Source organism: Melopsittacus undulatus, chromosome 1, assembly GCF_012275295.1.
Source record: "Melopsittacus undulatus isolate bMelUnd1 chromosome 1, bMelUnd1.mat.Z, whole genome shotgun sequence".
NCBI lineage: Eukaryota > Metazoa > Chordata > Aves > Psittaciformes > Psittaculidae > Melopsittacus > Melopsittacus undulatus.
The window spans coordinates 135875142-135888420 of NC_047527.1; the positions used below are offsets into that span (position 1 = coordinate 135875142).

At 38.0% G+C, this 13279-nt stretch overlaps 1 protein-coding gene across 1 annotated transcript in view; it reads right to left on the bottom strand.

Annotated features, from left to right (window-relative positions):
- KAT2B (lysine acetyltransferase 2B) overlaps positions 1-13279 on the bottom strand; it is a 45830-nt gene that overhangs the window by 20605 nt on the left and 11946 nt on the right. The window contains exons 3-8 of the mRNA XM_034062865.1: positions 11711-11856; positions 11122-11211; positions 9142-9323; positions 6703-6894; positions 3908-4014; positions 2071-2196 (exon numbers count right to left, since the gene is read on the bottom strand). Of these exons, the coding sequence (XP_033918756.1) occupies positions 2071-2196; positions 3908-4014; positions 6703-6894; positions 9142-9323; positions 11122-11211; positions 11711-11856 (843 nt within the window). The remainder of the gene's footprint in view (positions 1-2070; positions 2197-3907; positions 4015-6702; positions 6895-9141; positions 9324-11121; positions 11212-11710; positions 11857-13279) is intronic.

Consider the following 13279-nt stretch of genomic DNA (forward strand, 5'->3'; position numbering starts at 1 on the left):
AAAGATTAATACACCTCCTATACCTCTGTAGTTCACAATGAAATGATTTTTCCTATTTTACTTCAACATATTTTGCAGTGAACCTCTGTGTTACTGTCTTGGAAGGTAAGTGCACAATACACAAATTATGGTGCATACTTCTAGATTGGGATTTACTAGAATTAAGTGTCCATTAGAGATTTCTTTCACCCTTTTTGTAAACCAAGCAGCATGTACAGTCTGACACATCATACATATTTAACTTAGAAAATCCATGTAAAGTTTCTGAATCAAAACATACCATGTTAATTATTAACTGCCCTACTAACTGTGGACTGACCTGTAATACAGCAAAAGCAACTAGGTAAATGCATGAAAAGAAGTCTTCCAAAGAGTAGTAAAGTTACAATAATACTGATAGAGCCAGATGCTAGCTCAGGATTTACCCAAGCAGCAAACTGCCAAATACTAGCAAAGCATATAAACAAGAATATCAGTCCATAGTTAACTTGTTCCTGCATTTTTTCCCTAAAGAAAAAGAGCCAGAATGCCAAATTTGTGTTTGTGACCAGCACTTGAGATAAGTTAATTTGGTTTTGTTTATTTTTGTGTTGTTTTGGTTTTTTAAGATTCTTTTTCTGAAACAACTAGGTAGTTTAGGGCCCCCTATGCCCATTGTTTTACACATATGGTATAGATTTTTTTACCACAGTTATAGTACTCTAAATATATGGGGATCAAATGTTCATCCATTCCCCTTTTCAGGCTTTCAAGCAGTATAACTGCTTTCTTAACAGTAGAATTTTACTGTTGACCTCCATTTGCTGTGAAAGTTTTGATTCCTTTTCTTTATTTCTTACTTCTTACACAGTTATTCACATGTGAACAGACCTTCCTTCTTATTTCCCAAGAAATCAATTTCTTGTTTTAAACCAGAATTTTTTTAAGCAATCTGTCAGAAGTTCTCTGTAAATCCAGGTACACAAAAACCTTTCCAAATGCTCATCAATTCCTTCACAGATATGTACAATTAACAAGTTCTACAAAAGGCACACTGAATTTCCGTGCATCACATTGCTCACACATTTATTCATTCTATTCTTAATCAGTATATTGTTGCTTCTTCTAATTCTCTGAAATAGGAAACTTAACACTGACAGTTTCCTGAAGTCTCTTGGAACCCCTTTTAAAACTGGTTTTGCATCTGTGGTGTTTCAATTCTCTAGTGCCAAGGGCAATTCCGCTGACAATTCAGTTAGCTTTTTAGTTTCATATTTCTTTTAAACTCTCAAAGAAAAGTAAATATTTCTAGTGACTACTTACTACTCATTTTGCCGATCTGTTACTAAAAAAGAAAACCTGCACTCATTCCCACTTTAAAGACCATTTCCCAATTTGTCCTTCAAAGAAAACTGCTTTTCAGGAGCCACCTTAAGTTCTTCTGCAGCTAAAAGGCTAAGAATTCATTTAGCTTTTTCTACTTCCTTGAGGACTTACTTTACATAAGCTCGTGATCATCTCTCTGACCTACAGACTCTCTTGACAGGCTCATTAATCCTGAGGTGTTTGAAAAAGGACTTGTAAGGAGAATTTATGCATTGAACAACTTGTTTTCCCAAAAACTTCTGGGGTTTTTTGCTTTTTTTTTTACCCTGACCTCATTCAGGTTTTAAATTTAACCTGGTTGATGTGTTTCTGCTTTTCTTCATTGTTCAAATGTATGCAATTTCAGTACCTTGAAAGATTAAAACAGAAACAATGCAATGGCTCCTTCTCCTCTGCCTTTATTTAAATGAAATCTTTTTTCATGGCTCAAAATATGTGTACTCCAAGCAAAGTTTTTTTCAACAACCTATGACACCAGCAGACCTTTCCTCATCTTAATTTAAAATTCTTAATTTTTTACTTTTTTTTGCAAATATAGTTGCCATTTCTGCTACTTAAGCATTACCATAATTGAGAAAAAGTCTGTGTACACATCTTTTAGCAACAGCACTTCGTGATCTCTACTGCAGAGTGAAGGTAATGGTCCAATGTACTGCAACTACTAATACCGACAGAAGCCAAAAAGCAAGTCTCCCTCTTCATTACCTAGGTTTGGGTCAAGGGCAGAAGAAACTTTGCAAGCAGGACTCATATTTCCACTGTTCGGCTGCTCCAGAGATGAAGGACTTGCACTGTATGAAACAGATCTTGCAACAGGAGGGGGACTGATAACTGCAATAGCATAAAAGACAAGCATAAAAAAATTAGGACATGGAATCCATTAGGTGCTGACATACCCATGGAGCCCGTTATGATTCTGAAGGACTTTCATAATGATGGACCCAAATTCACACCCACCACCTCAGAAGTAGCAGCTAACACTGTGCAACAAAGCAATGCCACCAGTTTGCAAACAGAGACACTAAAGATTTATCTCAATATATTTTTCTAACCTTCTACATAATGAGACTGCATTATTGTTGGAAGAGAGAGTTTGCAAGTATCAGGCTTTATTCTGCAGTGCTGCGCATAAGCTAAGAAAACAAACTTCCTTCAGGTACCTGCCAAGCCTGCTGGCATTTAGCTTCATGAAAAGGCTTTTTTGTAAGGGCCTATTGAGAAGCAAAATCTCATCACTCAGCTTCAGATGTCCACTTTAACAGTGTTCAAAGAGAGGGTGGACAAATCAAACTCAATAAAGAGGGAAGCTGTTGTACCAGTTAAGAGGATGAAACTATCGTTTTAAAATGCCACAGACTAACATCTGTCTCTCAGATATTAAAAAAAAAGAAAACCCAATTCTCATCCCAAATCATCCTGGTTTTAATTTGTGTCAGGATTTTTGGCAGACAGGCAGGACACCTGCAGTCTTTCTCCTTGCCTTTATCCTGGTGTCATCAGCAGCAACAGCTCTTTTGTGCCGTGCTTGTGCCAAGAATCCAATGCTTGAAAGATGCACATTAAAATGAGCCATTACATATGACAGAATGAACTCTGAGGGCAACATGGTTTTTAGAGTTGCAGTGAACTTGTGCCTAAGGCATAATTTGCCAGTCCCTGGTGCAGACCAGGAATTTCTCACAACAAAAGCCTGTATCTATCACAGTGGAATTTCCCTACTACTTTAACAAATTCACTAGCAGATGAATTCAGACGAAGTGCTGACATGATGATTTTGTCAACTGATAGCCAACAGTTGTTTCAAAACAGTGAATTGTAATAAAATATTGAATTAAATACTTGAAAATAAAGCCAGCCCCTGAGCTGTATAAAACGGATTTTAATAACTTCTGAGAAGGAAGTAACAAGAGAAGGGGAAAGTGAAATATCAATGCCTCCCTGCAATTTTAGGGATGACTTACACCTCAGCACCACAACTGAGGAACAGTGCTGCAGAATAGCCGATGAGATGCATGGCTAAGAAATAAAGCAAGAAAAGGCTATCAAAAACCCCAAAGAAAATCAAAGGTGTGTGTGCACAGGCAATGGGACACCTGATGTGGAAGATCTCTACTTCCCTACTGCTAGGTCCCTATGTCTCTTCTGCTACAGAGTCAGTGGACTGGCATGATCCTCATGTGAGGGGACCACTGTCCAGCACGTGACCTACTCCACTGCAGGCCATTTACCCACTGGCACTGGCCATTCTCACTCTCCCACACTGAGTGCACTTGTGTCACTTGAATACTCAAATGATTTACCTCTGCACTCAGCCTGCTCTACTGGCACCTTTAGTTAGCTGGATTTCATCATCAAAATGGGATCTTTATACGAGAAAATACCAGAGGGTCAGGAACCTGTTCTTACATGAGACAGACTGGCTTCAGTATAGGCTGCTATTTATAAATCTGTGTATCTAAGTCTCACTCCTTAGAATTCTTCACTTATACAGGTTTACCTTTACATTCAGATTCTCCCTAACACAGCAATAAATGAAAATTACCTGTTTGGATTCCCAGCTGGCCAGTTCGGGAACTAGACACCATGAAATCCTGATCCCAAATGGGAGAATTCTGGCTGTACACTTCTTCTTCCAGCATTGACAGAAACCTAGGCACAAAACCAGGTGAAATAATAACAGGAGGATTCAAAACAGGTTCATTTTCAGAATAAGCATTTACAACTTTTTTAAATTTAAAAGTATTTACTGATTCAGTAAGAAAATGCTGTTGGCCAGTAAGTTTTTTTAAAACAACAAATACATACAAAATCACAAGGCAGATTAGACTTTAAGAACCCTACTTCAGCAGAGTGCTTTCACCTATGAAAATTTATCTTTGATTATAAGAAATATTTATCTAATTCACAAATGCAGAAAGAAACAGTTACAAACTACTTTTACAGAGCAAAACTGCATACTAATAAGAAAGCTATGAATTGACAGAGGTCAAGGTACTCATGTTATACAATGATGAGAAACTATATTTTGACAAACCAGTGTTTTGCAGATGCGTTTGCTTTCTGCCTCTTAGAGATTTATAAAATCCCAGAGTTAGTTATTAACAATGCTCTTAAGAAGATATTTTAATTTCTTTAAATGTCCTATTGTAACATTTAATTGCATGTTTGCTCTTGCATAACAGTACTTTTAATCTTACTTTGGTACACTTAGAGAAACTGTGTTATTTAAACCTCTTCCAGTATTATTCTATGTAAGAGAAATTCCACAGATAAGACTATCCAGCGCGCTCGCCTTTCCAGGACTAATACATCAGCTCCAAGAAGCAAGATAGTTGCTTTCCTATGTTGCAGAAAGCAGAAGTTGATATGGCACATTTTTACTCTCTAGTCATCTATATGTATAGAAACTATCCAGGTGAAACCAACAGACTGTTGAGTAAGACTTCCTGAACAGGATAAGGATTTTCAGGATCAAGTCCTCCTCTTGTATGCTCTTGTATTTGATATATAGGACATTTATATCTAAGCACAGCAATGTGCAGTGTTTGCTGCTATCTATACAGCTGATAACAGCTAAAAAGTTCATAACAGCTACTTGACCAGCTGTGATGGAGCAGAAGCACTCATTAAACTTCAGCCAAGGCTACATTTACAGGCAGTGCAGAGGCTCTGTGTTCAGACTGCTTGGTGACCATTTCCTAGGTACACACACACATAAACTGTGGGTGCTCCCTTTGCCCAGAAAGGAGCTGCCAGAACAGCCAGGAGCCCAGCACTGATACCAGGCACTGGCTGTGTGCTCTGAGCTGCAGCTACTACCCAGGGTTCACTGCCTAACACCAGCAGAGCCACAGGTTGCCCAGGGGGGTTGTGGAGTCTCCTACGTTGGAGATATTCAAGGCTCGCCTGGACAAGTTCCTGTGTGATGTACTCTAGGTTACCCTGCTCTTGCAGGGGGGTTGGACTGGATGATCTTCCGAGGTCCCTTCCAGCCCTTGGGATTCTGTGATTCTGTGAAATGCTTCAGACAAGTACAGCCCATAAAAGATTTCAAACATTATTCCCATTTCCCACAGATCATCAGCAAACAGTGCTTGTCTTTCTTCCCCACCCCTCCCCCCCCCCCCCAGCAGAATACTAAAAGGAATGGCAGTGAATAATACTTCTTTTCAAATTACTTGATCTAGGGTGCAAATGGAAGTGGAAACATAAGGGCACATGCACACCTCCTTCCTTCTCAAATCTGCTTCTTGTATCAATGCATTGTAAAATCCTTTTTTATACCTGTTTGAGGACCAGATCATGATCCTATTCCCAGATATACACAAACGTTCCTGTATCAATAGCAGTCTACCCCAAAGACAGTTTATATTCTTCAAAGTGATAAAAGGCACTATTAATAATAGTAGGAGCAAAAAAAAACCCTGTCTCTACTCAGCTCTGGAAAGCTCACAGCTTTCACTCCCCTGAGCACTAACCCAACTCTAGCCCCAGAAAGTAGCTTGCATAGCATCACTGCCACCAGCCCTCCTGTAGGTTCAGTTCCTTTGTCATTAGGAGGCACAGACTTTTAAAATATGGGATAGAGAGCCAAGCCACCCTCACAAAAACAGGTATTTTTTAAGTGAAGCACTATTTTTAGGAAGCATACACTGAATGCATCTGTCACCATCACTCTTAACCAGCAGTAAAATGTTTGAAATTAAGGACTGTCAAAGTTGTGCATGTTTTGAGATAATTCATTCTCCCATATAGCCCAATATGTAATAACTGCTATTTAACTGTGAGAGATCATCATCTGTCTTCCAGTACTGGAATAGGTAGTCAGTATAAAATTCTTTATGATTCACTAATGTAGTAATACTGACTACTCTCTGTCAAATCAGCACATCTTTTCTATGGGTAGGGTTACTACTTGTTCCCTATTACAGTGTTGACTTAAATTCTTAGCTGTATACAAACTCCAGTACAACACTCCATTTTTACTGCTCCATCACAAAAGCAGAAGCATTCTGGAGATCTGGACCTATGTTGCTTCCAAGAACTACAGGAAAAACAAATAAGTGACCAACAGCACCTGCTAATCGGCAATAAGCACAATCCCCCAGCAAGATGAATAATTCTTCCTATAAAGTAAAGCCCTAGGACAAAGCAAAACAAGCAGCTGTGTACATACAATACACTAGTTCAAGTTATGACAGAAAAGAAAGCTGCAGTATCTACTTGTTACTGAATAAAAGAAGAAACTATTTTAAGCTGCAGGTAGTTTTTCCATTTCCATGCCAAAGTTGCGTACTACTAGTTAACCTTGAGTGCAGGCATGTTGCGACCGCTTACTTTGGAAAATGGGTGAGGATTAGTGTTCGTTTCTCTTGAGGAAGCTTGTCTTTTTCCTGCCTGGCCTGCTCCAGCAGCTGTCGTCTCATTACAGTAAAAACAGAGCGAAGCAATGTCCTACCAAAAACCTGGGTGGTTTCATACCGAGGTAGACTGTCACAGAACTGAGGGACATTGCAATAACAAAGCCACCTGTAAAGAGGAAAAAAGCCAGGTAATTATCACCATCTAACATACGAATTAATGCAATAAAACCACTACCCACATCATTTATAATGAAGCCAAGAGCTATATGACCATATAAATCTGTTCCACGTCAAGTTTGCACAGAGTTAAGCAGCACTTATATTGCCCAGTTTTTTAAAGAAATGACAGCCAAGTACTTTTAACTCTCCATATATTCTTTTTCTTTGCAGTCTAGTTTCCACAAAGCACTCTTGCTCCAGACATTAATAGACCACATAAAATTCATGTTGATGGAAGGTATTCTCTTCACATTCAGCCTGCCATGTCTCCTGCCTGCAGCTCCAAAGACCCTTACACTGGCCTGTTTTCTCCTCCTTAAACTTCTACATTTCCTCACATAGATGCAAAAAGGTGGCACTTTTAACTAGCTCCATCCCAGTCTGACTGGACTCTCAACGAGGTCTTGCACCAGCTGGCTTCTTCCCATTACACCCTGACTTGATACTCTTTAAGTTACAGTAACTCCCTCCCTAATGAGTTTTGCATTAAGTATATATGAAATAGAGCACATCATGTTACTCTTCTTGGAAAAGGGATCATGGTACTGACTACATGGGTCATGATATCTGTTAATTTTACACAGATTTTGATATCTGCATGTAAGCGAACAGTCAATGGTAGCAGAATCAGACCACAATCATTATAAAAGCTCCAACAATTAAAAGAAAATGTTATGAAATAGATGCAAACAGACTGTGCTGGATCAAGCATGAGTTTTCTCGTCTGAACCCGAAGTACAGCCTGTCTCAAAATGCTCTTCCAAACTCCTGTGTCTTAATCTTTGCAAACACAAAAGTTGCAATAGAGTTGTGAAATACTGTTGTTTGCAGGCCTTTACTCCCTGTTTTTGACTGATAAAAGCACACCTCTCAAAACACAAGGATGAGTGTGAAACTCTGATATAGATTCATGCAAATCATTCGGTTTTCAAATTAGGACTGTCACTCAAATGAAACAAGAAGTCACAAGGCGTACTCAGCACCCTGAGCAGTGTCTTGAACACCACAGAGGGGCAAAGCTCACAATGACAGGTTAGATCAGCTGGAAAGAGGTGGCATTTTGGGATGCAAGGAACCTTAGAGACTGCATGCAGGAAGGTTTGAGAAACCACAACTGACAAAATGATTGACAAAAGTCATCAGCCAGAGCCAATGCTAGCCATTGATTCCTAATAAAAGTTGACTCCAACCATAAACAAATGGAGGTCAAAGACCCACCAAAAATGGTCTTAGGATCCCCATGATTATCAGAAAACACTACTTTATACCAGATAGTTATTTGAGGTGACAGGTCATCTGAGAACATTTCAGTTGGACACAGACACAATGCAGTCTGCTGTATCACCAGTCACAGTCTCAACTCATAACAGGATTGGCAATTCTCCTTCAAGGAGCTGAGGTTTGTCAGAGGAATGGCCACCAGGGAAGCAGGCAGAAGGCAGCGCTCATCCTCTGCTAGGAAAGGTATCCCGGGCCATTCCTGGGAACAGGCACACTGAAAGAGACCTTTGCTAACTGCTACCTGTGCTCACAGGCAGCATGTTAACTGTTGCCTGTATTGGCAACCTTTATCATTGCTGTGCTAACTAAAAAAGGCATTGCACTATTGTTATGAGAAAAACAAAATTGAGATCCAGCTTTTTATAGTAGCTCTTCTTCCCCCAGGGACTAAGTTATTCCCTTGAATTCTGACAATGTATTAAAAGGTCATAACAAAACCTGCAATTTTAAGGAACTTACTCCTCATTTCATATTCAAGCACTTACAAAATCATTTTAATTTTTTAAATCTTCCATGATTTGGCTTCAAAGTGTGATGCTTTACAATGCTTAATGTTACCTTTTTTTTTAATTAAGTTGAATAACAAATTGCTTGAATTTTATCTTACATGAGGCTCATATCGTAAGAAGTCTGAGAGCAATTCTGCAAACGCAGGACATGCAAAAGTACTGCCAGATACAGATGTTTATGACCTCCACCCCCTGGTTTTGGTTGATGAAGCCTACCTCTTGGAACACAATGATGCATGTGAAACTCTGATATATCTTCACTAAAATCCTCAGGTTTTCATACAAACCCCATAACTGCAAACATTCAGAAGCTGCACCTATGGCATATGGGTACTGGTGTATTCCTGAAATGTATATGTGACATATTTGTAAGCAAAACTTGTAACAAGCAAGAGCACCATTACCTGGTATAATTCACTTTATACCCTGCAATATCATCATTGGGTGATCTTAGTCTTCGCTGAGAAGGTGTCTCCAGGTGCCAGTAGTTAATGCGGTTCAGAAACATTTTAGCCAGTTCCACTATTGTTTGCCTTTCCTTTGAGGGTAAGTGGCTAAATTTGTACTGCACAAAATTATTCACACCCTTAAAACAGAAGAAAATTGTTTCATTACTTAGCCATAATTTTTGCAAAAGTGTCCTCAAGCATTCCTTACTCTCTGTTTATTAACTCTGAACTTGCATTACATGGGAAAGAAAACAAACACAAAAGACCACAAACCTCTTGCTCAGCTATTTTTGTAACCACCACAAGCAGGTTCCTCAGTAAAAAAAAAGAAGGTACATCCAGATGTTTTATTATATCCACTTCCAGCAGCTGACTTAAAGGGCAAGAAGAAAAAGTCTTTATTCTTCCTTACTTCTCAAAGTAAAAAACTTTGTCAGTGGACAGAGAAAGATCTGGTAGGCTTTCTTCTACCTGCCATTTTTGCTGATAACCATTCTGCATGATTTATTTCCTCTGTAAATCAAGTATAAACTACTAACCTCCCCAGCTACTTTTCAGTAGTCAATTAGGGCTTGTGGATTTCTAGTTAAACTTGTGAATACACATCATATTATTCCTTCAAAAAGTTAACAGTATTTCACAAGTTTGTCTCCTCATTGCACTTGGTATGCTACTTAAAAAAAACAAAAAAAAACCCCAAAAAAACTACAAAATATAGTAAAAATGTATGAAGTGCTACAATATATATATACACACATTATGTTATAAATGAATTACAATACTGCTGCTTAGCAGAACATTCCGCATGACTGAGTTGCTGAACTGCTAGAAACAGAATTGAAAACATCAGTCTATTTCAAGGGTAAGTTATTGCAAAATACATGTAAAAAGAACTACTGCTTTATCGCTATGCCTTACTTTCTTATGCAAATTGAACTGTATGTAGAATGTGATGAAAAATTATGTAGTACAACTTTTTATTTTAATTATTTTAATGACTAGGAGTGTATGAAGATTACACACACTTATTCTTTGTTCAAACTCAAACTAAAGAAGAACTTATAGTGAAGATGCCCCAGAAATTCAGCAATGAAGTGTTTTGATTTTCCTAAATTAGAAGAAGTGAGAGTTGCAAAGAAATAATTTACTGCACATAACAGACTTCACATTTAAAATACCCTGATTAACAATAGAGCATCCATTCATCCACTTACAGGAAAACACTGAGCTCCTGTTTCAGTGAGGTATGTGAGCCTCTGCATAGTCTGTCTAGAACTAATGGCCCACTTCTGTGCTAAAAGTGCATTCTCAGGAGCTTGTTTAACCAAATCTGAATTTGTCATATGTTCTTCATCCACTGAGAGTTACAAAGGCCTCAGTTATTCTTTGTTTTCTGCTTTGTTTTTTATTGTCTAGTCTTTGAAAGAGAAAGCTATGATCTCACTGAATTGGACTGTAACATTTTCATTGCTTTACAGAAAACAAGTGTCATTTTAATATTGGATTTCAAAACTTCAACAGCATTTTTCATCACTTGAAACAAAGATTAGAACTAGCACACATGAAAGTAGTATTTTAAATTCATTCTCTAAAACCACAAAAAATGTCAGTTTCATTAAAGTATAAAATGAATGGTGAGAAAAGTCAAATAATGTAACTATTGTACCAACACTACAGGAGAAGCAGCAGCAGCAGTCTCCTACAGTCCCCCTCTTTGTCACATACAAAGTAATATACAGAACCAAGTGCACACTACCTACAATGCCATATTTTCAAAACTAGTAGACTGTAACATAGTAAACATAGTCAACTATGTTTAAAAAAAAAAAAAAACAAAAAGAAAAAACAAAACCAAAACAACCTCTCCTAAAAAACATTAAATAATAATAATAAAATAAAGCAACACACAACCAAACCCATGTTTTGACTATTTACCTGTTCAATGCTGGGTTTCTCAAATGGGGGACTCTCCAAAGATCCTTCTACTACAGGTTTTCCCATCTGTAAAATGCACTTCCTCAAAAGCTGTTGAAAATAAACAAAATTTTAAAAATTAGGATATTTGCATAGATAGGGTCAATGGAAGCCAGAGGTACACAACACACTGCACGCAGTGCTGAAGACCTTCTGGCTATATATCAGCTTGTCTAGTAATCTAAATTTGTACCTAATAAACTTCATTGTTGATTCAGCTTCTTAGAAACGTGTGTAAGGGGCCTCTCCGAGTGAATGCAGGCAGCTAGGTTAGCATTTATGACAACTGACTTTTCGCAAGAGGGTAAGACTTGCAGGTTGCGCTGTTTATAGATGGGACTCGGGGTCAGATCCTCAACCATATGGGTGACTTTTGCAGCAGTATATGGTACACTGCAAGTACCAGAACGTCTCACCCAGAGTTAGCCACTAGAGTATCACATTGGAGAAAAAGTCTCACCAGATAAACTCAATATATGCATGAGGGGCAGTGACATTGGCTTATGTATGAGTGAAAAACCTGACATCATACTACACAAGTTCAGCTTACTTTGAACAGGTAGAAATAAACTTGCTTGGTGTCTGCATCTTCTTCTTTGTGGACACAGGTGAACAGATACTCTACATCCAATACAATCCCCAGGAGCCTATTCATTTCTTCTTCAGACACATTCTCCAGGTGTGAAACATGAGCAGCTAAACAAAATAAAAGTCCAAACCTGTAAAAAGCCTGCTGACAGAACCAACAGCACAAGTATTCCCTAGGATATCTCAAACTAAGCTATAATGATAAAGGCATTGATCCTGTAATAACCTACTTAAGCTGAACATCTTCTTAGAGGTAACCGAAATATGTATCACATCAGAGCAATTTGTAAAGGTAGTCCAGTGGTGGCAATTCCCACAGCAGAAGAAGAAAGGCTGATAGGAATCACAGTGTCTTTTAACACTTGAAAGTGACCACAAAAACCCTGTTGCTATAACTACATTGCAATATATAAATAACTACACACATTTTTGTCCGGGTACTATGCTTTTCAGACAAGGTTTCTTGACTAAACATAATAAATCCATAATTCCCATAAACTACATAATCTAGGTGTTGAGCAGCACCTTATCCTGTGAAGATTAAAAAAACAAAACAAACAAAAATCAGCTCCATAAATACAGGTTTTTTTTTTAAAGTGGACATTATTGGCTAAGTCTCTTACTTTCATATCATGTAAAGTCAAACTACACTTTGTGCACACTATACTAACAAAGCTTTTGCAGACTGCACATGCTCATTTATTCAGAAGTTTAAAAAAACAAGCATCTTTTAATGTATCATAATTTCGAAGCGACAAACTCCCTTTTATCATCTCCAAAGGTAAAAACAGATCCACATCTGTTATTTTCAAAAGCTTGAGGTTTCTACAAGTGAAGCAGAACATTCATTTCAAGCTGGTTTGAACAACTGGCCCCAGGAAAAGAGAAGGCAAAAAGCCCCAAGAAGTCAATTCCCAGAAAGAGTATATTTGCATTATAAAAAGCAATGACCTTCTCTGACTCCAGGCCAATGTAAGCAGTTATGCACATCCTTTCGTCTGAAAGGACAAGAAAATATCCTTTAAAAGAAAAGGAAAATTACTTAAAAGGTTGTCCATACAAGTTTTTCTACAAATTTAACCAACATTTACTTCTTAGATACTTATTATATAAACTTAGATATGCCAGTGCAATTAGGACTGGTAAGCAATTTTCAAAGCAAATCTGACTCCTTAGTGAGGGAGGAAGCAGGGAGTAATAACATGACTTGAAAACAATCCTATTTATTGGCCACCTGACAAATATGGTTTGTCTGGGGAAGGTTGGTATGACACCTGCCAAAACATTTAAAATTTAATAAATTTGTTCAGCTTCAAGTAAAAAGGACATCATAGCTCAGAACACTAAAAAGATGCCAGCAACTGTTTTCACTTAAATGAACATTTACAGTGTCCTAAGTTCTGAGCATATGCTCAGAACTGAAAGGGGATTGGGGGGGGAGGCATCATGACCTATCTTTAAGGACAAATATTCAGCATTCTGGGCAGAATAAAACCATTTTGTTTCTGTCCTTGAGCCAGATATGAAGGTT